The sequence below is a fragment of the Pelobates fuscus genome, chromosome 6 (assembly GCF_036172605.1).
Source record: "Pelobates fuscus isolate aPelFus1 chromosome 6, aPelFus1.pri, whole genome shotgun sequence".
NCBI lineage: Eukaryota > Metazoa > Chordata > Amphibia > Anura > Pelobatidae > Pelobates > Pelobates fuscus.
This window is the reverse complement of record NC_086322.1, coordinates 253,441,060-253,468,790: the sequence shown is the minus strand read 5'-3', so window position 1 is coordinate 253,468,790 and position 27,731 is coordinate 253,441,060. Positions and strand designations below refer to the sequence as shown.

Sequence of the window (27,731 nt, the reverse complement as noted above, 5' to 3'; positions counted from 1 at the left end):
AATCACCCACGCTGGTCAGACCGGACACAGCCTCAACAGAAAAGTGTTATGTTTGATTTTCTATATAATCTTAGTCTCTTATTTTATCTGGGGTCTTACAGTCCTTCACTTGACCTTGGCTGGTGCCATGGCCGGACTGAGTGATGGTGGCACAGAACCACATTACTAAGGGCAACTCCCTCCCTTCCCCCCCACTCCCGCTTCCCCCTTGGTTAGGGGCACCTACAATACTTGCAGCACACTGTCAGTTAAACGTGATATGTTCTACATAGTGTAATGCCCCCATGGCAATTTAATGTTTCACAGGCCCATGGGGCAGCCCATAAGGCTTTGATAACTCGTACCGCACAACTACAGGCAGCCTATACTCGCCCCTTGTTCCCATAAGTGATGTATAACTACTAAGGTGGCTCACAGTTGTACAAGTAGAGTCTCAACTTGTTTACCTCCTATTACCTTTAACTTACTTTACCTTAATTTGCAACTACAGTTTAAAAATTAGGTCTCGGGGGGCGGGGCCTGACCGTCAAGCTGGATGGCAGCAGATTACACAGGCTCCTCTGTAGACTAGCTATTATCGCGACTAATTTACCTCTTGGCACCCTATATTATCATCCACCACGGCTGGTCTTGATGAGGAGTCCTGTGGGCACAACTACCTGCATGTACAAGCTTTTGGGAACTGGCAACTGAACCTTGAGGCCTGGTGTGTGGCCTTGGCGGGAGACACGGCCGACCTCCCAAGCCTGGTCTACACGGGCCTCACCTGATCTTAACAAAGCCCCGTGCTCCCCACCGTGGGCTGGTGGGGGTTATCCCAGCCCCCGCTGGACTTGATAAGCTACTCACCCTGCTCTGCTTGACTCTAACACAGCTAAATCGGTGAGCTGCACGGCTGACACAAAATGGCTGCCGCACTGGAATTTCCCCAACTGTAGGCACCACAGGAGAGCCAAACGTGGAAGGCTCTTTTTGAGGCCAAATTTGACAAAATATGCCAGGCGTTCTGGCTGAGAATTGAAAGCAGGCATCAAACCTCCAATGCCCCTGTTGATCTTCTGACACGGCTTGATGCTTTACCGCATGGCTCTTCTAATTCGATGGCCCACTCTGAGCTATCTCGGACCCACCGCCCACCTACCCTACGGGTCACTTGTGAACCGGAGCTCCTGGGGAACTGCAATCCAGCCATCGGGCGCACAAAGATCCTTAGACAGAAGAAAACAGCTACCATTAAAGCCCGGGCACGGAGAGCTGTGGCGCGGCAATATCATGGACAGTGCCATATCTACCCGCGGGAAAAACAGCCCTCCCTCCACGTACCTCAAGGGGACCGAGAAGACATAGCTGTGAAGCTGTATCTCATCCTGCGGCACTCAAGCATAATAGGAGTTGATGAGCAACAGCAGGCTGCCCATGATCACCCACCAGCTTTTCCCAAAAGCCTCCCAATATCGGGAATCGGATGACTGGGAGCTCCTGCGCAGAGACACACCGACCAAGATATGATCTATTGAATGTCATCTTTTCAGAACATTTTATTTGCTTTTGACCTGTTGTCTTTTCTCATTACTTTTATTTTATAATGGTTAGAGTGCTTCCTAGTCCTCCTCAGGCCCAGTGGTATATTTAACATGCGTGCAACCTAGAAGCTATCCTAGACATAATAGATAACATACTATAGATATTGCTCACATGTTCATTGCGTATCACCTTTTAAGCTACCTTAATTGCACACATTGTATCCTGCCTGTATGTCTATTTGTCTCTACATATATTTTACCTTAGTAACTGATGCAGTTTAAGGCATGTTAAACTCTCTTGTTTATTCTAAAAATCAAAAATTGTGCCGCTCCATAGAATGCTATGAAATTGTTCCTGCTCTATGCTCCTCAATATCTTTGTTATCACTGCTCTGGCATTTTTATTGTCTGAATGTAAACTCCCTGCACACCAAAAATAAAGAATATAAAAAAAAAAAAAAATTAGGTCTCAACCTCTATGGTTGCGACCAAGCATGTTGGCTACACTCCTAAAGGAGTCATAAGCCTGGGAGTACCCGCTTACACCGTTACCAGTTCTCTTAACGCAACATGTGAAAAATATGTAAAATTGTGTGCAGCTCCACTAGACAAGTTATGTGATACCTCTAAACCGGTATTGTGCCATGATTCATCTTTTACTTATGTCGCTGTAACTCATGATATGTAGACATGCACCTTCAAAATAAAGAATAAAAAATAAAAGAAGCATGTTCTTCCAGAATTGCTCTTTATAAATAAACTCAGTTTAATATTTTTACATTTCCACAAATGTATATTCTCCCAAGCACAAAAACCTATATATGCTTTTCAAAATCCCAAAAGATAGGGTACCAAACAGGCTGTCAAGGCTACACTCGTATCAGGAACTATTAAACCAAAATGGCTAGCATCCCAGGTAAACAATGGGCTCGGGCTTTCTTGGTTTTTTTTTTTTATAGGGGACTACTGGTCATTCAAATATTCTCTTTTTCATGTTTAAGTGTTTATTACATTTTCTTCAAATCAAACATAGCAACATATTTGTAACAGTAGTGTGCTCAAATCATGAACACCAATACATAAACTAACATTGGTTTCTAATAGCATGTGAGGATGCCTGACAATACTAACATCATAAATAGTAGTATTGACATGCAATTATGGTGGCTTGATTCATGTCCTGTGCAGTGCTTTAGCCTACATATCTACATTCAGGCAGTATTCACCAAACAGTATGAGATACCAGTGATGCATGTAAAGAGCAGAGGGGAGGAAGGGGAAACATGATCAGAGAGGAGGGAGATGTATCTTGCAAGATGAGCAAGGAAGTTGAAGAGAGAGTGGAATGAGAAAGATTGCGAGGAAATAAGAAATATATAAAAGGAGGAAGAAGGAAAGAGGACCTAGCCTAGGGGTCTCAAGTCTGCGACGACTGAACAGTTGAGGGTTGGAAAACATTCCTCCACACCTTCTGGAACTTAGCCACTGATCCTAAGGCTCAGTGTGGCATTTCTTCAAAGATTCTGGCTTTGACAAGGCGGTCATGAATCATTTTCGCTGTGGGTACATTGGTCGTTTTCCATAGATATGCAATAGCTTTCTTAGCTGCAGTAGGATATGTAGTACTATAGTTTTAACTGGGCCCTGGATCCCATCCAGGAACATTTTCAGTAAATAGGCTACGGGGAGAAAGAGGTAGTTCTGTCCCTGTTACAAGTGCTATGGTGTCTTATTTACTGAAGACCAAAATTATTGTAGGTGTGGGCAGCCCCAGAAAATATGGAGTAAGCTGCCATTTTCCATCAAACATCACCAGCCAATTGTGGGAGAATCTGAGTATATGTGGACAAGCCTCTGGGGTGTGAGGGTGATGTACCTCCTCATTAATAGTTTTTTTTCTGGGATTTCCAGTAATCTAAACATCTGGTGGCTGCACGTGTGTGATATTGCATTTTTCCATTTTCCGAATTTAGCATATATTGAACTTTGGCTGAAGCGGACACTGGGGCCAGTTGGTGGTATCATAGTGAGAGAGGTTTTCAGCTGTACTTCATGGCCAAGCATAAATAAGTTTGTGAGACAGAGGTGATTTAGGGATGTTATTCCATTTGTTTTTAGGATGTGTTTTATTCAAATGTATGTCAACACCTGATACTGCTCTCTAAGGGTAAGAAAAGACTTTACACCCATTTCATCTATAAGAGGTTTCACTTGTTGAATCTTACATGAGGTCCACTAAGGTATGTGGACATGTTCCGTGAGGAGACAGAGAGTGAATGTAATAACGATATACTGTGGACTAAGGTGAGAGCTTTAGCCACCCAGATCTTCAATGAGTGTGTTGTTCTGGACGGGGCTTGAGCAAGTACTTGAGTCGGTGCTCCCATAGTTCCTGGAGGGAGTATGGTTCCAAGCATTGTGTATGCATTTGTTTTCAATGAGAGAAGTGTACAAGTGTAGTTGCATAGTAGTAATTTCTAATGTTGGTGATAACTAGGCCTTCCATTTTACTGGCAATTAGAGGGGGGAGATTTTAATCGGTAACTGGGATGGGCAATGTGCAAAAAAGAAAATTGTCCCCCGTGTTTGAACTAGTCGACATGCATCTGCTCGCCTACGATGCTTTTATGCAAGCAATATGTTACCTAAATATGTAATGTTCTAAAACTGTAGAAGACACAGGTAAATTCCATTAGCTTTTAAAACAAAAAATACATGATATATTGATTGGATGCTATTATTAGAAATAGTTTTCTGGCATTATAAATTGACACTTTCTCATGATATAGTGAAACATGAATTAAGGGGAAAAAAGTCAAAAGTAAATATTAAAAGATCAACAAGTCTGGCTTTTGTTTGCTATAGTGAGTGATCACAACATACCAGGTCTGTAGAAGATCTAGACTGCCCTCTGGAGGTCCACCATTGCCAGCAAGCTGCTGCCGTCTCTTCCACTGTATCAGTTCATCATCCAAGATGATTGTCTGTTGCTTGCGTAGGAGCTGGAGAGTTTTTTGGTGTTTCTCTGATAATTCCTGGGATTAGATCAAGAAGAGGGGTGAGTTTTGCAAACTGGATTGGAGATGAAGGCAACCAACGAAAAATATTTTTTTGTGAATTAATTTAAGAAGACATCAGTAAGTCATGATGTAAACTAAAATGTTCGAGAATATAACCAGTCCTCTAACTAGACCTCCCACTATGACAAAATGTGGTCCCATTTGGCCATTTCAGATTTTGTGAGCTTTGGTTTAATGCAGTCTTGTGTAAACCTAAAATTATAGCTCAGGGTTGAATATTGGTATTTGAATTAACTTCCGAGTTGTAAGGAAAGTATATATGCAAAAAATAAACAAAATAGTATGCAATGCATCAGGCAAATTGTTATAAATGTGTCTTGTGATAGAGGAGCGTTTAAATGTAAAAAGTGTAAATCACTGTAACAATCATAACTGATTACGTTTTTAAGTGCTTATGTATGTAATATGTGCATTTTTTTAAAACAGCAATTAAGTTGCAAAACCAATAAAGTGCATTTAAACCGTTTTGTGAACATGAGTTTCATCTTTGCCGCAATTCACTAAGTGTATATTTATTAAATACATTGATCAATAGTGCTACTGTGTATTGGTGATAAAATAAATCCATGTTACACACAGCAATACTTTACAGTATGTTTCCTTGAAGTATTGGTTTAACCTCAAAAATAAAACCACACAAAAAGAACAATAGTGCAGACAATCTAAACATTTATTTATTTAAAACACTTATAGAAATACCAACTCACAATAATGAAGTCTAAAATATGTCTCTGTTTCTGTAGCTATGGAGTCTTTAGTTCTTTAGCATTGGAGTCATCCTTTGGAACGGTGGGGGTTATCCTGCTCGCCACTGGCTTGCTCCACATACTTCTGGGGCTTTTGGATAGCAGTCACTGCCTGAGCCATAACCGCGGCTGAGCACTTCGAGATGGCGGACGAGGCCCTCACAACATGGGCATGAGGCATCACAGCATGTGCAGGACCAACACGGCATGCTCTATTAAGCACTTCTTTTTCTGTGATGCTAGCTGATACTATCTCACATTTCTATGCCCCTTTATGCCCTTAAGTCTTCCTGTTCACAATGGTCCTATTTTTTGGTAATCCTTTTACCTTTACTTTGTCTTATCTTCTTGGCAACGTCCCATGTTAGGCAAACAAATGTATATGCAAGTGTATCCACTATTCCTTAATCTAGCCTGTTACCCAATGCATATAATTAACCCAGTTTTCAACTGACTAGTACTTCTCATATGTTTGACTCTTCTATTTGTCATCTGTACCTAGACAGTTTTGCCACTCTTACTTGCGTTTCTTTTTTTTTCAACAAAAAAGTGCAGCATATCTAATGTCATGTTATTTGTCACTAATGACTTGTGTGTTTCACATTGCACTTCAAAAATAAAGAATGTGAAAAAAAATGTAAAAAATTAATCCTGGATAGTGATGTCCCGAACAGTTCGCTGGCGAACAACGCGTGATGTTCGGTCCGCCCCCTATTTGTCATGGAGGTGGGAGGGTCTGGGAGGGAGGGTCTGCTGCTGATTGGCTGGAATGTGTCTGCTGACTGTGAGGTACAGGGTCAAAGTTTACTCAATGATGACGAATAGGGGGCGGACCGAACATTGCGCGTGTTCGTGACCGCGAACACGCTATGTTCGCCGGTGAACGGTTCCCGACGAACTGTTAAGGACATCACTAACCTGGATTGTTGATGGGCCATGAGGACTAGTTTGGGAACCACTGACATATTGCCATTGCATAAAGAGTAAACATTTGTGAAAGTCCCCGCATAAAAACTCAAAAGCTACAAAAACTGAGCCATATTTTAGGCTCCATTCTTTTAAATTTGCATGTCTATAAGTGCTTTAAATATAATATAATTAAATTAAATTATTACATTTTCTACACAATTCTTTTTCTGTGGTTTTATTTTTGCTGTTACACCATAACCTGGAAACATACTGTAAAATATTGCTGTGTGTAACAAGTTTCCTTTCAACAATACACGGAAGAACTATTGATCACTGTGTTTTATAAATATACACTTCAACGTTTTTTGAATTGTGGCAAAGATACAAGTCATACTCCACCTGCATTTTATGGTTTTGCACCTTAATTGTTGTTTTTTTTAATTTAATACATCTTTAGTATTTCAGCAGCTAACTCAATTATACAGGAAAAGGATCAAACAAGATTTTTAAAAGCGCCTTTTAGACATAAATTCACATTTTTAAAATAATAGTGTATACATTTGTATATGTGCTATTTTGGTTCTTGTGATGAGTATTAGAATACATTTTTAGTGAATGTGAAATTTTGCATAAATACAAATTTAAAATATTCAAAACTATGGCGTGCAATCTGAATTTGCCTATTGTGCTAGGATGTGGGGTAATAACAGTACTTTAACATTATTGTCCGTGTCATCGGTTATACATTTTGCATGTAAAAAATATATTACTGTCTTATTCTTTAAGACGCAAACTCAACACAGGTTCACTTTAACAACCATCTTTCCCCTTTACATGTACCATTAACTTGGCAAAGTTTAACTTCTTTCAAACAACTGCTGATTCTGTGATTTTCAAGAACATAAACTAAGAACACTTTGGGTTCCCTTGGGAAAAAAAGATATACAGAAAAAAATAATCTGAATTGTAAGTGCATGCGTTATAAAGGAATACTAACAGCAGATAAATAGACCGCCACAATCCAGTTGTTACATTCCCTTGCTTTAATTCATTATGAAACAATAGCCTTACCAGTCTGTACTGTTGGAGGGTTTGGGCCTCTCTTTGTAGCCAACTCTCTAAGGATGTCTGCCTTTGTTGCAATGTTGCCTCTCGTGAGATACGCTCTTGGGGACTGAGCTGGGACAGCTGAGAGAATTGGGCTATGTGGAAAGGCAGGGAATACAATTGATAACAACTGAATTAGAGCACTGTGCACTACATATTGGTTTACACATAAATATACTTAAACACCTAAGGTCTTGCAGGGCAATACACAAAAGCATGAACGGTCAGGAATTCAAAGTGGTTTTAAAAGTTTAGGGGTTCAAACAAACAAATTGGACAAATTCTCCTGCTAGGTGTACAATTTGGCTATTTTGGGCTTTTGACAAGTCAAACTTTTGTGAATAACCCTGTTGATGTCCAAATGCAGACCAACGGCAGGTGTATTTCTACAACACCTACAAATTCTCTGCCTGTTGTACTACAACGGAAGGGGTACAGTTGAAAAGATGGTGGAAGCAGTGTCTTGCAGCAACACCTGGCTTTTTTTATCACTGATGAATTTCTACAGGCTTAGTTGCTAAACTAACAATCCAAGGTGAATTCAAAGTGAATTTCAGATTTAAAAATGGACACTATGGTCACCAAAAGAACTTTAGCTCAATGAAGCAGCTTTAGTGTATGGCACATGCTCAACACTCTGTCACTTTGGAGTTAAATACATTTTGTTTATTTCCATAAAACCCTAGCCACACCTCTCTTGGCTGTGAATCACACAGCCTGCTTGAAAAAAAAAATGGTTTAATTGTCAATAAGATGTTAACTTGCTTTAGAAGTTTGTAACCCCTGCTTTGTAAATTGAACTTTAATCATACACAGGAGGCTCCTATGGGGTCTAGAGCAGGAGATAAGACATTTCTAAATTAAACAGACTGCAATGAGGGTAGATTAAATATTAGATCTCTCTTTTCAGGAAGTGTCTAAGAAGGCTGTGCATATCAGGCGCATGGAGGTGTGACTAGGGTTGTATATTCATTAAGTTAAAGTTTCTAAGGTCGAAATAGCCGAACTGGAATAAAATTATTATAAAAACTATGATTTCAGTTTGGCTACTCCAGCCTTAAATTTGAAATTCACTTTCAAGTCTTACTTTATTAAATAACCCTGGTCTTATGCACAGCATTGTGTAATATAAACAGCATACTGACATGTCCTAGAAACATTGTCAGATATACCTATTTTAAAGGAAACAAAATGCACAAAACCACCCCAACACACAACTGTACAAGTATATAGCAGCAAGCCATTCAGACCCCAGTGGTGCTTTGTTGTGGATAGAATTATTTTTTTGGTTTATTTTAATTCCCAATTCTACAAGATGCTTGTGAGTGAGAGGTTTCGGGAGAGAAGAAAAGAACATAAATGAAAAGCAATTACTATGGGACTTTCATTATTTCTGCCAGATTCAGCAAACGAGAATTCTTCAAGCGTTTTGTATAGAATATCTCTGTGCAGGTAATTAAGGTCACATAATAAGTACCTTCACTTGGCCGTATTTACAGCGTAATTGTTGACAAAATGATGGTAATTATGTAAAATATACATATATGTAAAAATACTGCTTTAATTGAAGGGGGAGGGAGGAAAAACATGCAATTTTTGATTGCACGGAAGAAAAACAGAAAGAAAAAAAGTAAATACAGGAGATTTTATGTGTTTTGATTTACATTTATAGAAGAACTTTCTATCTCACCAGACCTCCCCCAGTCTAACTGGCAATAGCACTTGTGATTCAATGCTTGGGGGCAGCCATCACCAAGATTCATTATTGAGCTTTCCGTATAGGTGTTGCATGAATTAAAGGGATACTATAGCATTAGGAATACTCATTTATATTCCCAACGCTATGGTGTTCCTTTACTATATATACATGCAGAAATATATGTAGCAGATATAGAAATCAGAATAGACAAAACTAGCTGAAATTCAATAAACCAGGAATCAGATATGCGCTCTCGGATCACAAGCAAAACCACAACAGGGCAAAGGTCGGGTAGCATTTGGTAGCTTAAATAGCCCTAAGTCTGAAATGACTGGTATTCTGTGATACCAAATGACACGTGGACGACATCCCAAAATTAGGCTGGGGTATCCGCGTCGGAAATGACGTGGGGATTCACTGCATCATAACAGACGCAGAGTCAAAGCGAGCAGCATTCATAATAAGGCCAGAATGGTGCAAGACAGGTGGCAGAGGATCGTAGGCACCGTCAATGTTGTCAGTATGTCAAGTCGAGGGTCAAATTTTCGCAAGGAGGCTGCGTCAATCTGACGGGTATTGTGATAAAATCTCCACCACTGATTCTGCTTTTTCTCTCTGTACTGATTGACAGGGGCAAAGGAAACAGCTAATACCAATAAGTGAGAGAGAAGATAGAGGCGCTCAGTTTTAATATATATATACACATATACACACACATACATAGATATATATTTGTTAAATAAAGGGAGTAAATAAAACTAATATTACAATCCTAGGATCCGGTTCTGTATATGTACGCAGGGAGCAGAATTTTCACTTGCACTGTAGCAGTTGACAAGCAGAAATTCAGCGTTTGTACGTTTAAAATACTCGCCAATGCCTCTGAGGGCTCCTGATGCTGCTTGAAAGATTGCATAAGCAGACTGAAATCTGCAGTTGTCATACAAGTAGTAAATCAGAGAATGCTCAGCTAAGGGATTTAGCCTCCAACCCTCCTCCTCATTCTCCTGCCTCTGCTCACCAGGCTCTCGCTGCACAGTGCTTGCTCGCAGCACGGCAAAGAACAGAATATCAGGAGATGGGCTGTTTAATGCTTTCTGTACAGAGCTTAGAAATCTGCCAGGTTCCGGATTCCCCAATACAACACAAGCTGCAGAGAAGCTTGAAAGTAACTGGATGATCAGTTTTAGAATCAGTTATTCACATTAAGATTGTTAATACATTTGTAGCATAGGTTGGTAGCTTAGATGTTCAAATTTTAAAGGGACCCATACTACTTCATCTCAAGTGGTGGTCTGGGTGCAGTGTCCCTGTCCCCTTAACCCTGCAATTGTAATTATTACCTTGCAGGGTTAAAGGACCACTATAGGCACCCAGACCACTTCAGCTTAATGAAGTGGTCTGGGTGCCAGGTCCAGCTAGGATTAACCCTTTCTTCTATAAACATAGCAGTTTCAGAGAAACTGCTATGTTTATAATAGGGTTAATCCAGCCTCTAGTGGCTGTCTCATTGACAGCCGCTAGAGGCGCTTCCGCGCTTCTCACTGTGATTTTCACAGTGAGAAGACGCCAGCGTCCATAGGAAAGCGTTGAGAATGCTTTCCTATGGACTGGCTGAATGCGCGCGTGGCTCATGCCACGCATGCGCATTCAGCCGATGACGACGACAAGGAGGAGGAGAGGAGGAGGAGAGTCCCCCGCCCGGCGCTGGAAAAATAGGTAAATTTAAACCTATTTAAAAATTTTAATTTAAAAAAAGTATGTTTTCCTGGCACTATAGTGGTCCTTTAACTCTACCTATAGTGGCCACTTTTGGTCCGCTAAATATGGTTGGACATTCTCACGCTTTGCATGAAGACATGCAGTGTCAGCTAAAACCCCATAGAAATCATTGATTCGGTGCTTTCCTGTGGCAAAGTCCTGATGTGCTCAATGAGCATGCACATTAGGTCCCCCCTGTCGGCTGACATTGGTAGAAGAGGAGCCTGATCCAGCGCTGAGCGACATCGGCGCTGAAATCAGGTTAGTGACTTTTCAGCACTGTGGGAGGGGGTGGGGAGCATAGGGTACTATTGTGCCAGGAATACAACTTTGTATTCCTAGCACTATAGACTGCCTTTAAGCCGTATATACATGTATGGTTGGTATGAGTGCTTGTTATCCCAATACACCCAGTTTGGCTGTACAAAGAACATGTGTATCAGATGAAGAAGAAAAAAAATGCTAGTCACTTGTTCCTGTTCAATAAAATATAGAGCACTGGGTTTGAATGTGGAGGACCTCTCACACTTTAACTATTATTAGCTAATGTCTGCTTTGACACATTAAAGGTTTCCACTCATATGGATTACTCCATCACTCCACCAAACAAAACAAAAAAAAGCTGATAATCAAAAATATATCTTCAGACAATATTCAAAGTATGCAAACTGTTGAGGTCCAATTGTATCAAGGAAAAACTAATACTAAAGTATTTTTGGAGCAAAATATAAACTTAAAGGAAAAAAAATCTACATGAAGTTGTTATCGTACCAGGAGGTCTCCTGGTGCATTTCTTTTTTTATTATTATTTATTTATCAGTTCATGCATATCGAGTTACATAAGTTTTCAGAGGTCAAGACAATCAACAGGTATAACATAAATTAAATTACAATCAAGTGTCTCGGGTGCGGAGGTTCTACCCGTTTAACATTGTACGATATACAAATTCAACTGGCATATGCATATTTGTGATACAGCTTTTGACTTTAAAAAATGATGGCATATCTGGCATGCCTGTGCAGTTTGCGCATAGAAGTATGTAAGGTGTTCAATTGCTTATGAATTGATGTATATTGCGCCCTGCAGTATAGCAGTTTACGTGGGAGCAGAACCCCATCCCAGTACTCTCTAGTGCTGATGTGTCTCGGGAACTCTATATATAGACATGAACTTAGTTTTTGCGGATTTTTTAAGATGAGAGAATAGAGTGAGCAGAGTGTCTTGGTGCATTTTTAAGTTAAGCCAATTTTTATTTTTCCATTTTTTATGAATGGGGAGCTACTAACTGGCTTAGAGTAACAGTTGACCGCTCTTGCCAGAGGCAACATTTTGGGTTAAACCATTATTGAACGGTTCAGGTAAGAAAGTGCCTGTGTAGCTCCTGGCACCATAACAACTTCATTTCATTTGTTATGGTGCCCAGAGTGTTCCTTTAAGCAGCAGGGTCATTCCATGTGTATTTTTTTTCTTTAGTGATTCCTACAAATCTAGAATTAAGATTGTTTCTTTTTTGCCTCATATCTTACCTTGAATTCTCAGGCTCTCCTGGTATTGGATGATAAAATACTCTTGTGTCTGTTGCAGTTTCTTCAAGCCACTTTCTGTGTCCTGTGTAATATGTCTCAGCTCTTCAAACATTTGGTTAATCTGCATGTGCTTCTGTGACATAGAGTCCACGACACCACTGACTGGAGAACTGGACTGCAGAAAAGAGTAATCACAGCACATAGTTGATATCAGTGCAAAGAGTTACAATATAAGACTTGACCTTAAAGGGATACTATCTGTGGCTTCACAAGAACGTCATCTCAATTAGGTTGTTTTGAGGGCAGTTTAACACTGAAGTTCTGTCCTGACTATTTTCCTAGGTCACTCAGCTAACTAATGGGTTGGGCAGCAAATGATCGGCATGGTATATATCAGCTGACACTTTGACAGCCCAATGCAGGTAATATTACGCATTAGCTTCCACCTTAGAAGCTGAGGACTGGAGTGAAGAAGGAGTATGACAAGACACATTGGGATAAAACTTCAGTGATAAACTGTTCCAAACTAAGACGTTTTTTTCTCAATAGGATTTCCTGTTCATAAGGCTAAAATCTTTGACTAAGGCTTAGTAATGCAATGGTCTCCTAATGTCACTGTGTTTAACTTTTAAATCATGTAACAACCTGTTTGCAAAATGCAGTTAAATAATGTAAACAATTACAATGCAGGGTCAGTGCAAATGTATTTGCATTGAAAGAAATGTGGTAATATTCTGGACAAATACTACAACAACACCTCAAATGGCTTTCAGAGTGCAGGCATTACTTCTAAAGCAAAGCTCCCTTTGATTGGTTCTTCTGAGCAATGGATTGCAAAATACGACACAATTCTAAATGTTATTTAATATCTCACTTTGAGAAAAAACGATATAGATGGACAGACAGGTAGATGATCGATTAGATGGTATATAGATTAGATTATCAATATATTAACCAGATTATATGATATATAGATTAACTAGATTATATGATATATAGATTAACTAGATTATATGATATATAGATCAGACAGACACATACATAGATAGATAGATAGATAGATAGACAGACAGATAGATTGTGGTAGTGTCAAAAACTGCTGTGCCTCACATTTGTTGCTTCACGAACAAGCCTTTGTTCATGATATAAAATGTGTCGGATGCATCGAACCAGCTCCATGGGACATCGTTCATAAGTGTTCTGTAACAGGAGAAAATGCAAGGATTGTCACTGTATTCTAAGGAAGCTCAATATTGAAAACAGATGAGGATCAGAAGGTATACATTAAATCCTCCTGCTTCTACAGGTCTGAAGGAAATGCTTATTAACTCCAAGACATGTCATCATACCGATGGCAAGGCAATAAACTGTATTTTACATTCAAAATCTGCAGAGTCTGTTTATTAACTCCTTCACGCCATTAATCATGTATATACAATTGCCTATTTATGCACACACGATTCTAACCATTGCAAAACAAATTTACTTTGCAATGGCTGTGTTGACAGCAAAGCGCCAGCTTTGATGAGTTCCCCCATGGCATGGGCTGCCATGGGGGTTTCCCTGAATGGCCCTGCTCACTGTGTACACTGCACCTCTGGCTACGAGCAACTCTCTGCAGATGCTCCATCCCAGTCAGAGCCCCAAAGAGGCGTAGAACCCGCTGGACCACAAGAGAATAAGTATTAGAGACCCTCTCACTGCCGAAAAGGTAAGCAGGAGAGGTTCAGCTAAAAATAAAATAAAATAATAATAAAAAAAAATTCAAAAATGAGTAGCAACGCTTGCTACATACAATCTACTCCCCAACATACCCTGTCACAATAACCCCCCCCCCACAGTCACATTGTCACACTCATCCCAAACACACAGCCACAGTCCCTCTGTCACACTTTGTCTTCCACTCTCACGCTGCCACATCAAGACCACAAAAAGCCATCCCATGCACACAACACACTACAAACAGCTGCCCCCACACACACATACGCTCCCAGACACAGAGGTACATATGCTCCCAGACATGGTAACATTGCAATATATACAATATAAGTGGGGATATATAAATACTTATATATATATATATATATACATACACACACACATATATATATACACAACTGAGAACGGAGTGCGTATGGTATAATGTATATGTGAGAGAATTATAGATTATGTGGGGAAAAACGTATTCATTTACAACACCGTTTTCTTATATATTAATGTAATTATTTTTCTGTTCAGACTCAATTTTAGTTTTTGTTTCCATTAACTAATAACAATCTATGCACACTAAAATGAAAAATGCATTTAAACATTACTTTACAGGGCACCTAAAATACCCAGATTCTGGGTATACAAACTTGTATTGTACTACCTATTTGGATTATAAGCCCTCCCCAACTGCGGATTCCCGCCTCTGCTGGTTGATAATCTCGGCCAATCCAATGATTCTCCACAGAATATGTGCTTCTTGACTGTAAAGGCTTTTTTACCACAAGACCACTACATTAACCTGTTGTGGTCCTGTTGTCTGGTGTGTCGCTTTAGATGTACCCTTGTAATTTCTATAAGCATACCATAAATGTAGAGATCGAAAACCTACAATTTTATTACAAGACACGGAGGCTCAATTTGTGAATTAACGCTTTCTTTACTTCCCATAACAGCAAAGAAAAACATTGACAAATTAAAGAAAAGTAAATCTGACCGATGTACCCCTCCCTTTGGCCTTAGCCTATAAAAGACTGTAGCCACAGAGTAACTCTTTATTTCTCTGCTGCTCTGAGGCAGATAAGTATACCTGCATACATTGTATTGGTGCTTCAAAACATACGTGGAAAAAAATTAGACCTTATAACTCAATATATTCATCCCAAATATTTCTGATGAATATTTTCTACATTCATTCACACCCTCCTCACCACATCACAATACATATATAAAGATAAACAGAAAACACTTCTCATGAAGTCTAACCCCAATTTACCTTGAACTGTGTTGCATAATGTCCTAGTTTTATCTTCAGCAAAAAGCCATCTTCTCCAACTTGATGTTCAGCTTTCTTCTGAAGTTCTTGCACCAGCCCTTCTAGAAACTGTGTAGCTTTCATGTTATCTTGAGGGTTCTCTGGATCAACTGAGTCCCTGGCAATGGGAATAAACACAGTTAGTGTCCACTGAGTATTCTTTTCAACCCCATTATTATTTATATACCGGTATCTCAATACAGATGTCTTTAGTCCTATCTATTCAAGACATCAGCTGAGTAGCATATTTTACAGACAAAAATTGAACAAAGCTATTGTATACCTTTTTTTTGCAGAGAAGGTTGATTTGTGCCTATAACTTGTGTTTTTGTTTTTTTTCTTATAACCTATCATTGATACAAAAACCTAAAGACCGGAGGTTATACAACACAAAGAAGAAACAGGTGGGTCAAATATTTAATGAGTAAATAAGTATATGTCCATATAAGTGTTTGGTCCTTGAGGATCTAGACTACACGTCTACAAATTTGCATATTGCACAAGAAGGTACCTGTTCTCACAAGCAAAGACTAATGCGAAATGCAAGACGTGAAGGCGGAAGCTCTGCACATTGCCAAATTTTGCCGAACATCTTGCCATAAGACACAGTAGTCCTTATTGTTTTATTATATCTTCTGATTGTGTTGGAATTTTAATGAAATTCCATTACAGGTTTTATTAGTTTTTCTCTTTCAGAATTATCTCTGTGACAGTTTTGACAAGTTTTTCTGCATATTAAAGTAAGATTTCCGGGCAGGTGATCACTGGCAATATAGGAACATGATATCTGGAAGAGCACGCTTGTGCTGTCAACATAACTCTATAATAAGAGACATAGAATAGCTTGTAGGTTGTTATAGCTTGGAAATGTTAGTATGGTTTTCAAAAATTTAAACTGCTTAAAATAACTTTTTTGTGCTCTATTAAAAAAAAAAGCAACAGATTATTTTTACACTTCAAGGGCTTTTTTATTATTCAGTTCCACATGATCTATTTTAGAATTGTTTATTTTTAGAAGGCATTACTGCAAGTATGCTTGATTACGGTCTTATAAGGACACTCCAAACACACAAGATTTATGCATTTATAGCTTTTATAGCTTTTGCCCTAAGAATTTACCCGTATTGTTTGCTTGCCCAATATTCTCTTCGAAAAATACATTTTTAAAAATTGATAGTTAACTTCACCTCGAATAAATGACTTAATCGTTAATAAATGGCCTTGAAAATAATGACAGCAAACATACTTTTTTTAAAATTTGCCTGCTAGCAAAACTAGCATCCGGTGAGTAAATAGTTCAAAAAAAGAAAAGGCCTGAGGGGGTCAATATGACCCCCATATTAGTATAGGGGAGGTATACCAGATCCCCAATACCCCCAAGCGAGTAGGGGGCATGTGAGACATCCATTGTACTAATATCTGCTAAGCAGCAGGCAGACAGTTGCTGTTCACTGAAATAAAAGACTAGCAAGTGTCCAAACCTATGTGCATTGGCTAGGAACCTGGGGACACATTTTTTGGTGAGGTGGTAGATAATGGCACGGGGTAGCCCTTGTTCTATAGTTAATTGTAGCTCCCACCCGCTGCCAAAGAGTGGAGACTTGGAAGGGGACATAAGGTGCACCCAAACTTATATTAAAGGAACACTATAGGGTCAGAAACACAAACATTTATTCCTGATCCTATAGTGTTAAAACCACCATCTAGCCCCCCTTAGTATAGTAAAATCTTACTTGTATTCAAGTCTGCAGCTGCTGACTCTGACCCTAATCTGCCTGCTTAGCTGACATTATCAGAAGTGATTCTCTGAGCCAATCACAATGATTTCCCATAAGATTGGCTAAGACTGTCAAGGAGGATGATCAGGGACATAGCCAGCACAAGCCAAACGCCACCCTGGCCAATCAGCATCTCCTCATAGAGATGCATTGAATCAATGGAAAGAGGAAAGTTCAGTGTCACACTGTGCAGCCCTGCCCCAGGAAGCACCTTTAGCAGCCATCGGAGGAGTGGCTAGTGGAGTTACCCTTAGACTGTAATGTAAACATTGCATGCTTAAAGAGTCCTTTTGAAACATGCTTAGAGAGTCCTTTTGATATTTGTTGTCCTTAAAGGAACACTATAGGGTCAGGAACACAAACATGTATTCCTGACCCTATAGTGTTAAAACAACCATCTAGCCCCACTGACCCTCCCTTTCCCCCAAAATATAGTAAAATCTTACTTCTGTTCCCCTGATCTGCCTGCTTAGCTGACATCATTAGAAGTGTTTCCTGAGTCAATTACAATGCTTTCCCATAGGCTTGGCTGAGACTGTCAAGGATGCAGATCAGGAGCAGAGCCAGCACAAGCCAAACACAGCTCACACTGGGCAGCACTGCCCCAGGAAGCACCTCTAACAGTCATCTGAGTAGTGGCCATTAGAGGTGTAATGTAAACACTGCTTATTTTTCTGGGGGGAAAAAAACTTGTGTTTACCGCAAAAAGCCTGAAGGGAATGATACTACTCACCAGAACAAATACAATTAGCTGTAGTTGTTCTGGTGACTACAGTATCCCTTTAAATGAACACAAACATGTATTCCTGACCCTATAGTGTTAAAACCACCATCTATCCCCCCAGACTTCCCTTCTCCCCCAAATATAGTAAAATCTTACTTTTATTGTCTGCTGCTGCTGGGTCTGCCCCTGATCTACCTGCTTGGTTGACATCAGCAGAAGTGTTGCTCAAGGACAATCACAATGCTTTCACATATGAAAGCACTGGATTGGCTGACACTGTCACGGAGGCAGATCAGAGACAGAGCCAGCACAAGCCAAACACAGCCCCGGTCAATCAGCATCTCCTCATAGAGATGCATTGAATCAATGCATCTCTATGAGGAAAGTGCAGTGTCTCCGTGCAGAGGGTGAAGACACTGAATGGCAGTGCTGCATAGTGTGCAGCGCTGCCCCAGGAAGCACATCTAGCAGCCACCTGAGGTGTGGCCAGTGGAGGTGTCCCTAGGATGTAATGTAAACGCTGCATTTGCTCTGAAAACACAGTGTTTATTGCAAAAAGCCTGAAGGTAATGATTCTACTCACCAGAACAAATTCAATAAGCTGTAGTTGGTCTGGTGACTATAGTGTCCCTTTAACTGTCCAGGTCGAATTTCAGCCTTTTGGCAGTATTTGGTTTGGCTGTAACTCTTTGCAAAATACAGACCTTGTTAAATAGTGTGAACAATGCCAGTATTTGGCAGTCTGAATGGCCCCATACTACAACTTGGTTTTGCCCCATTCAGTACAAGGCAATTCAGACTTTATTGAATAGTTCTCTGTATGAAGACAGCAACATTTCCACACAGCATACAATGCCAATTGTTGACTAGATGAAAGCAAATGCTACATACTGCACCACTTTGGAATGTCTTAACAGTTTGCTTTTAATAAATATTAGGCAAGGTTTTTGTTATGTTTACAAAACACGTCTCGGCATCTCAGAGTCTCACCCTTTACTTGCCTTCATTTGGTTGTTAACGAGATTGCTTGTGCTGGCAAATGCTTGGTGCTTGTTTATTGTCAGGTGTGGACTGGTGTGGCTTCGTGCTGTGAACACTGCCTAGCAAATAGGTGGGCTGGAGGACCTAAGCCTTATTTCTCCTTGCCAAGATGACTTCATTTCTCTACCATCTCTGCCTCTTACCCAGCACATGCCACAGCGTATGCGGTGTGGCCCTTCCTGTGTCTTCAGAACCTCCCTGGAATGATCCAAAGACTAGAGGCACAATGTACAGCCTCAATTGAGAATCAAAAATCAATAGTTGGTGGGGATATTATGAAATGCATATGGAATTTTTGATAGCAGGACAACTCTACACTAATCATTAAAAGGAACTTAAACAAAATACAAAGTAAGTTAATGAACATACTGTAGTACTCATAAATGCCAATTCTTCATTCTAGTCTAATAGGCATTCCATATTCTCTATACCAGGAGTCAAAACGTTTTATTGTTATAGTAGTTTTTTTAATGCTTCATTGTCACAAGAGAATAAGGAATTTCTATTGCAATACAAGGGGCAATTGGTTAATTGGTCTTTTTTGGGACGTAGTTTATTGAGTATATATAGGTATGTCTAATTTGGTATTTTATGCTTCATTGTCCTCGAGGAAGTCTGTGTAAATGGAAGAAATGCATTGGAGTGGCACTTTTCTTTAATATTTATAATCAATTTTGTGTTTTTCTTTTCTTTCTCTTTTTAAGATATTGTGCTAGTAGTTTATTTTAATCAAGTATTTTAGGCCATATACGACTGCATGACTGACAGATCTGTTTATTAGTGAGATGACCAATGAAGTGATTTTATGATGTCATCAGTAAAGGAAACTGTCTAACACTACTGCTAAGGTTAGGATTTGGGAACATTTTAAGGGCATGTTGGGTATTTTTGTACTCATGACATGTTGCTGAGTTGCTGAGTACAGTTTAGGAAAACGTATGACAGTAGAACAAAATTAACAAAAAAAAAAAGCAGTAACAATGCAATTGTGTATGTAAAAATTGTAAAACATAAGTGAATACCACAAACTACAGAAAATCATGAATAAGTGGCACCTTAAAAAAAAACAACTGTCCTGGACAGGTTTTTAATTCCACCCTGTATTTTCACAATAACTTGACAAGATTATGTAAGGGGGTATCAATCTCTACTCTGGAGATATAAGAGCACAATTTAGTGTTTTTTATATTACAGTAGCACACATCAAATTTACAAAACAGCTTAATTAAAATATGCATATAAAAAAGGCAAAAATAAAATAATACCATAAACCTTGAAAGAAATATACCATATCGTGTGATGTCTACTTTTGCAAATGTGTATTTATGAGGTACTCTGAACTGTCAAGCTGCTACAAAGCCCCAAAAGGAGACACAGACCCATCAAAAACAAAAGTTATTGGTATATGGCACCATTCTTCACAAGGGGATGTACAGGATGAGGTTTCAAATCTAGCTTTCTTGCCATTGTGCATCAAGGGAAAGTGTAATTTTCCTTTTCACTATATCCCACAGGCATTTGCACATTTGTCTGAATGTCTTATTGTGAGTGTGTAACTAACTGTCAGGGTTATTTACTGAAATGAGAATGCAAAGTGCATTTCAAATATAAAGTCAAAACAGCCGAATCTGAATAATTCTCTAAGTCAACTCAGCCTCCACTTTGGCTACTTTACTCTTTAATATGAAATTCACTTTGAAGTCAATTTAAATTCTCACTTTAGTGATTAACCCTGTTTGTGTGAGTATCTGAGTGTAATTATGTGTTGGTCAAAATGCATTTATGACTAAGTCTTGAATGTTGTGGTTCTGTATGTGTAAGTGTGCACATGTGTGTGTCTGTATGTGTGCCTCCTTGAGTGTTTGTCTGTGTGAATCTGTGAATGAATGCATAGTCTATATGAATATATTTCTGTAGGACAGTGACATTTTATTCCGTTTTTTCATCCGAAGCCAAAAAAAAAAAAATGCATTTGTGAATCCAATATTTGAAATTTAGCAGACGTGCCATGAACTGCCTGGGTCTATTCTTAATCCCAGTCCAGAAATGACTTGCAGATCTCAATCTATTTACCTTCCACAATAAGAAAGAAACTAATGGAGATAGTCTGTAAACATAGGAGAGTGGGAAATGGGCCCTCATTCAGCTCCAAGTTTAGAAACTCACACTATAAGACATATTAAAGAAGCAAACAGTGTAGTCACATGTTGAGAGTTGCTGAATGCCTAGGATGTTATATTTGTGCTGTTACGGTGACTGAGCAGCTGCCATGTCCGCTATGGGAATCCTGATTTAAGTAGGTATATTTGCTGGCACGTTTGCCAGCACAATGTCTTTTTTAAATGTATCCCTACATGCGGGTGACATGACCACTTTAACAGGTAATCAATACTCAACCAATTTTTGGGATCTAGAACCTGAGCATTTTAGGAAGACGTGGTGATTTTAGTTTTTGCTAAACATCTACAATAGACCATCTAATTATGTTTTAAAAAGATTCTAGAGCGTTGATCTACCATGCCAGATTAAAGAGTAACACTGTGTATTTGCGATTCCAACAGAGGATTCCTTGTGGTTATGTTTCCATTGATTGGCATGAGTTACATATGCTGATGAGGAGATCTGAGACCTATCCCTCATCTGTAATTCTAATTTTCGTGTTGTGTGTGCTAGTCTGTCCTGGTGATCCGCTTGTACTCGAAAACCTGTTAAATGATATGAGTGGATGGGATTTCCTCTTTTCCTCATATCTACTTCACTGATGATACGATTCTGTATTCTTCTATACTAAGTAGAAACATTTTCTTAAACTTTTTGTTATATATATATATATATAATCATTGTAGCGCTATGGGAATTTATACAATTTATTTTTAGGAAGAAAATTCACATTGCATAAAATTTAGGAAAAAGGGGGTTTCATTCGTACCATGCCTGCGCCTCGATCCAATGTGATAAGTAATGTCGCACCTCTATAGGAAAATGTTGTCCATAAAGTGCTTGCATCTGACGCAGAGCATCACCCTGTAGTTGCTGGGCCTGGATCCATACCGCCATTGTATCACAACCTAGAGAGAAAGAAAATAAACATGTTGGGTTTTGCCTTTCTGAAGCAGCCTCTTTTTGTCGTACCTCAGGTGTCTTACTCTTTTTATGCAAGTTTCTTTACCCAGTCTCTGGTTATGCACCATATCTTCAATTTGCAATTTAAACCTTTCTCTGTACATGATACATGCGGTTATATTTTAATCTGTATGGCTTGTACCTTTTATTGTTGTTATATGTCTTTTTATATTTCAATAAATTCACTAATTGAATAAATAAATAGTTTTATATATATATATATATATATATAAATAATTTTTTAAATCATGTATATGACTGGTAAATAGATATCAGAATAATTGGGTCATACTTCTTGGAAATTTTGAGAGTCTACTAGGCATACAACAGGACCTCTACTCCTCCAAGAAGTCACAAGAAGTTTTGTGTTTAATCAATGCAATGTCTGACTTTGCCATCTTCAACTGTTCATAAACACCGAACTTCTGAGCATATGCTTTTCTATCACAGGTTAGGACTAAGAAAGTCCACTTCCATATAAAACATTTTATGTCTATTACAAAACTCGAGACTTCAGAACCTCTAATTTAAGGGGTACACAATCAAAGCATACCAATAATCCAGAATGTAGGCATTTCTCAGTTACGTTCCATTGAGAATATTGACAAATCCTGGACTACTGTGGTCCCTTGTAGACTGTATTGGGAACCACTGTATGTAAGTGACTAGATAATTCTTTGATATGAAGGCAACATATCAAGGTCAAAGTCTCCATCAAATAAAATTTTCACCAATCAAAGGCCACATCCTGCACAAATATTGTACTGTTTGGAGGAGGATCCACATGAAAAACTTAGATTTGCACTGCAGCAAGCCACAAGGCCAATATGAGTGAGTATACAAACACCTTAAAGGTGTTGTCTGAGATCAGGGGATTGGTAACTTCAAGTCAGTATTGCCATACCATAAGTTGGAGCTCCAATGAGCCAGGGAAACAAGAACCCAAACAATAGTGAGCTAAAACTCACTGAGTTGCAGTGCAAGTGCCAGCATTTGCTTATCAATAAAGAAAAGCCAAGAATACAAGTGTATGTATCTAGGGGAATCTTTTCTCAGCTGTCAGTGAAGAGAAAAAAAATTATGACAATCATGTCTGGTGAAAATGGTGAAAGAATAAAACAAGATACACATTAACTGAATTCTGTTTTCCTTTATCCATGGCTCTAAAATGGGTCATGAACCAAATAGAAAAGTTTGTGCCAATGGGTTAAACCATCTCGAGTGGTCCAGCATAGGTTGCTTGACTACTTGAATTTTTTTTTTTTTTTATATATATTGTATATTTTTTTTATTTTGAGTGATTGTATTGGTGTAGTAAAACCATCAGTTTTTCAAAATTTTATTTTACTTTTTTTAACTATGGCGGCAATCTTTGTGTCATGGTGCACATTTTTGGTTATACAAATATTTAAGAAAACCTCAGTATCTCAGCTGACCCGACACCTCCAAAAATGTTCCAGAACTGCTGAACACTGCTGGAGAGCACTTCCTCCACTATAAATTTATGCTGCGCTACTACAGTCTGGCTCTTTCCTCTTTGAAAGAAAATTACTTCAATACACTAATAACCACACACTCCTGCGAGCACAAATGACTGTTTTATGCTTTTAACTCTCTTCTTCGCCCTGTCGTGCCTCCTCCTCCTACCAACTTGACCCCCACAAATTTTGCAACTCACTTCACTGAGAAGATTTCTACAATCAGGGAAGATATCTCTCATTTCTCTCCATCCCCTACAAACTTTTCCCCTAACCACACTCCCTCAGCTGTTCTACACTCATTGGTGCCCACTACAGCAGAAGAGGATTCTGCTCTGCTCCGTTCCTCCCACCCCACCCCCTGTTCCCTCAACCCTATTCCCTCGTATCTCATCTGCACTTTGTCTCCTTCTCTTGCTCTGCCTCTCACTAAAATTTTCAATCTCTCCTCTGGCACATTTCCTCTACCCTTCAAACATGCAACCATAACCCCGATTCTGAAAAAGCCCAACCTTGACCCTAATTCCCCGTCAAACTACTGCCCTATCTCGCTACTGCCATTTGTCTCCAAGATCCTTGAACAAGTTATATATGTGAGATTGACAAACTATCTCGAATCCAATTCTCTGCTTGACCCGCTTTAATCTGGATTCCGCACTCATCACTCTGTTGAAACAGCTGTGACCAAAGTATACAATGATCTTATCACTGCTAAATCCCATGGCCACTACTTTATCCTAATTTTCCTCAACCTTTCTGCTGCTTTTGACACTGTTAATCATCAACAGCTTCTTCTCATCCTCCGTAATCTCAGTCTTCGAGATACCGCTCTCTCCTTGTGCTCTTCCTACCTCTCCCAGCGCTCATTCAGTGTTTCTTTCTCTGGCTCTGCCTCTTCTCCCCAATCCCTCTCTGTTGGTGTCCCCCAAGGGACTTTCCTTGGTCCACTATTGTTCTCAATAGACACTGTCTCCCTTGGTAAACTCATCAGCTCCTTTCGCTTCCAGTATAATTTCTATGTGGATGACACGCAAATGTATCTGTCCTCCCCTGATTTCTCACCACCCCTCTTGACTCGTGTCTCTGACTGCCTCTCTGCTATTTCCAACTGGATGGCTGCTCATTTTCTTCCCTCCTTCAAGTGTTGCTACTCCCTTGTCTGTGTCCCTCCAAGTCAATGGCGCTACCATCCACTTTACCCCTAAGGCTTGCTGCCTACATGAACTCTTTGACTCCGACCTCTCCTTCACCCCTCATGTCCAATCAATAGCCTGCTGCTTCCGTCTCAAAAACATTGCGTGCATCCGACCCTATTTAACACCTGATACGGCAAAGGTGCTTGTCCATGCTGCTGTCCTCTCTCGCCTTGACTACTGTAATCCGCTTATTAGTGGTCTTATGTGTTCCCAACTTGCCCAGTTACAGTTTATAATGAATGCAGCGGCGAGACTCATCTTCCTGTCCGCCCGCAACTCCCATGCCTCCTCCCTTTGTCAGTCCCTCCATTTGCTTCCCATAAGATGAGCCTCTATTCATAAACAGGGCTATACATAGGACACAAGGTCACACATTTAGGCTGGAAGAAAGGAGATTTCATCTAAGGCAAAGAAAAGGTTTTTTTTACAGTAAGTGTAATAAGGATATGGAATTCTTTGCCTGAATAGGTGGTTTTATCAGAGTCCATAAAGATGTTTAGAATGAAATTGGATAAATACTTGCAAAAACATAACATAAAGGGATATAATTTCTAATTAGTGGGGTAATAGCTGCTTGATCCAAGGAGACATCTGACTGCTATTTCGTAGTCAAGAAGGAATTCTTTCCTAGTTTGTTGCAAAATTGGAAGTGTTACAGACTAGGTTTTTTGCCTTCTTTTGGATCAACAGCATAACCATATGTGAGGAAGGCTGAACTTGATGGACGCAAGTCTCTTTTCAGCTATGTAACTATGTAACTATGTAAGAAATAGGGCTCACTTAAAGATCATGACACTTGCTTACAAATCTCTACACAATGCTGCCCCCACGTACTACCATCCTCATTAATACACAAATATGTTCCATCTAGACCCTGCCGGAGATCTACGTCTAACCTCTCTTCGTACTCCTACCTCTGATGCTCACCTTAAAGACTTTTCGGTTCCTGTGTGTCAAACTTGTCTGGTTACAAATACGTGTCTGTTAGTCCACCCATTGTACAGCGCTACGGAATTTGCTGGCGCTTTATAAATAATAATAATAACCATGAAACCCATTCTTAAATGCTGTTGATTCAATAGCAACAAAAAGGGGGGAAATCCTTCTTGATTTAATAAAGCCAAATGAAGAGTTCGATATTCCTACTAATGAACAGGATAGCATTTAGTGGTTTGTACTGACCATGTGATTCCTTAAACCAATTACAATTCATGTCACACATTACTTGGCCTACCAAATAACTTCTTCTTTAATCAATTCAATAATTGAGCTTGTGTGTTACACAATGAGCTTTTTGGAACGGGAAAAAAGCCAAATATTTGCATGTGTAAAAACAGTATGCTGTTCTGTAAACTGTCAATTGCTTTATGGTTTCTGTGCTTATACATTTTGCTTTAGAACTATGGTAAATATAATTTTGGACTAATACAGCACTTCAAGTTTTGATACTATGGGATTTTCAGTAATAAGTCAGTATTGGTTTTTATTTGTACTAATACATTACATATATTTATGCACCAAATGTGGATTAATGATTTACACTTGTTAGACAATAAGATAATTAAGGTATTGTCATGCATAAAAGGGACATTAATTCTTGGGCTAAAAACATATTTTTTTGCATCTTTATTAATCGATGGAAAAGTCACACCTCAAATGTGCCACATTCTAAAGAAGAATATTATGGCACTGGACTGAAGTGCAGAGGTTGGCTACAAAATTAACAAGAGGAATGGAAGATTTTAGTTATTGAGAAAGGCCAACAAATTTAAATATGTTTAGTTTAGAAAAACGGCGCCTCCTAGGGGATATGATTATAGCATTATACAAATATATTTAGGGCAAGTACAATACAAACCATTGCTTAGAACTTTGTTGATAAATAGGACTATGCATAAGCCACAAAATCACCTATTTAGACTAGAAATAAATGGAGATTAGGTCTACGGCAACGGAAAGGGTTCTTTACAGTAAGATCAATTAGGATGTGGAATTCTCTGCCTGAAAAGGTGGTTTTATCAGAGCCTGAACAGATGTCTGCCTTCTTTTGGATCAACAGCAAAAATAGATGTGACAAAGACAGAACCGGAGACTTTTCAGCCTATGCCACTGTAATTATCATATGCACATATAGAGAGATTTAGAATTAATGTGTATTTATATATGTATATATTGCATAAAAAGGATAATTAGGAGACTGATTAAAAAAATTAGAGTGAGTAAAGAAAAATAGAATTTAATTGGAGTACAAACAGGGTAAGGTGAGAGTTACTGATGGAGAAAAAAAACAAAACTATTCAGCAAATGTGAGAAATGGAGAACTAGAAACAAGCTCAAGTGATAAAAACAGGAAGAAACAAAAGTAGAATTGGTTGGTGTAGAAGAGAGGTGGGTGGATTAGTTGGTTTGAGTGTGAGGACTGAGAAGGGACAGCTTTGAAAGAATACAAAATGGGTGCATGGAACATGGAGATAAAAAGTAAAAAAAAAAAAAAAAAGGAGGGAAACAGAAATGAAAACTACTAAACTGTGGTGGTGAGAATGCAAAAAAAACAGGACAGAGGCAGCTTCAGAATGACAGCAAACCACAACTCTTACTGAGAGGAAATACAATCCTTGTGTAGGTGAGAAAATAATGTCTTACAGTAAATGGAAGGAGATTTCCCCGCAGAAACGGACATCCCCTTTCACCTCAAGCTCACTAACTAAATTCTATGCCCTTTAGCTCACCTCATATACCACATATTGGCAAATGCTCGAAAAAGATTAATTTCTTAACATCTGCAGAGCTTGTCAAATATACTGCAGTTGGAATGATTTACATATATATACACACACACATCTTCCTGTTACAATAAAATTAGAATAAAGACATTTTGTTCTCAGGCTAGCAGAAAAAAAAAAACATTGACACAGAGATCCAATACGCAGTGTGCAAATATTAAAGCGTATATACCAAGTGGCCAGGCTAACGTTAGCAAGGACAGAGAATGGTCAGGGACGAGCCGAGGTCACGGA

At 39.1% G+C, this 27,731-nt stretch overlaps 1 protein-coding gene across 2 annotated transcripts in view; it reads right to left on the bottom strand.

The window, feature by feature from the left end:
* Positions 1–27,731, bottom strand: part of LOC134614799 (signal transducer and activator of transcription 5B) — a 173,377-nt gene that overhangs the window by 46,390 nt on the left and 99,256 nt on the right. For both annotated transcript variants that reach the window (XM_063458962.1, XM_063458963.1), the window contains 6 exons: positions 21,847–21,985; positions 15,336–15,492; positions 13,463–13,552; positions 12,353–12,527; positions 7,330–7,460; positions 4,407–4,558 (listed from right to left, as the gene is read on the bottom strand). In XM_063458962.1, coding sequence (XP_063315032.1) covers positions 4,407–4,558; positions 7,330–7,460; positions 12,353–12,527; positions 13,463–13,552; positions 15,336–15,492; positions 21,847–21,974 — 833 coding nt within the window. In that variant the 5' untranslated portion in view covers positions 21,975–21,985. The remainder of the gene's footprint in view (positions 1–4,406; positions 4,559–7,329; positions 7,461–12,352; positions 12,528–13,462; positions 13,553–15,335; positions 15,493–21,846; positions 21,986–27,731) is intronic.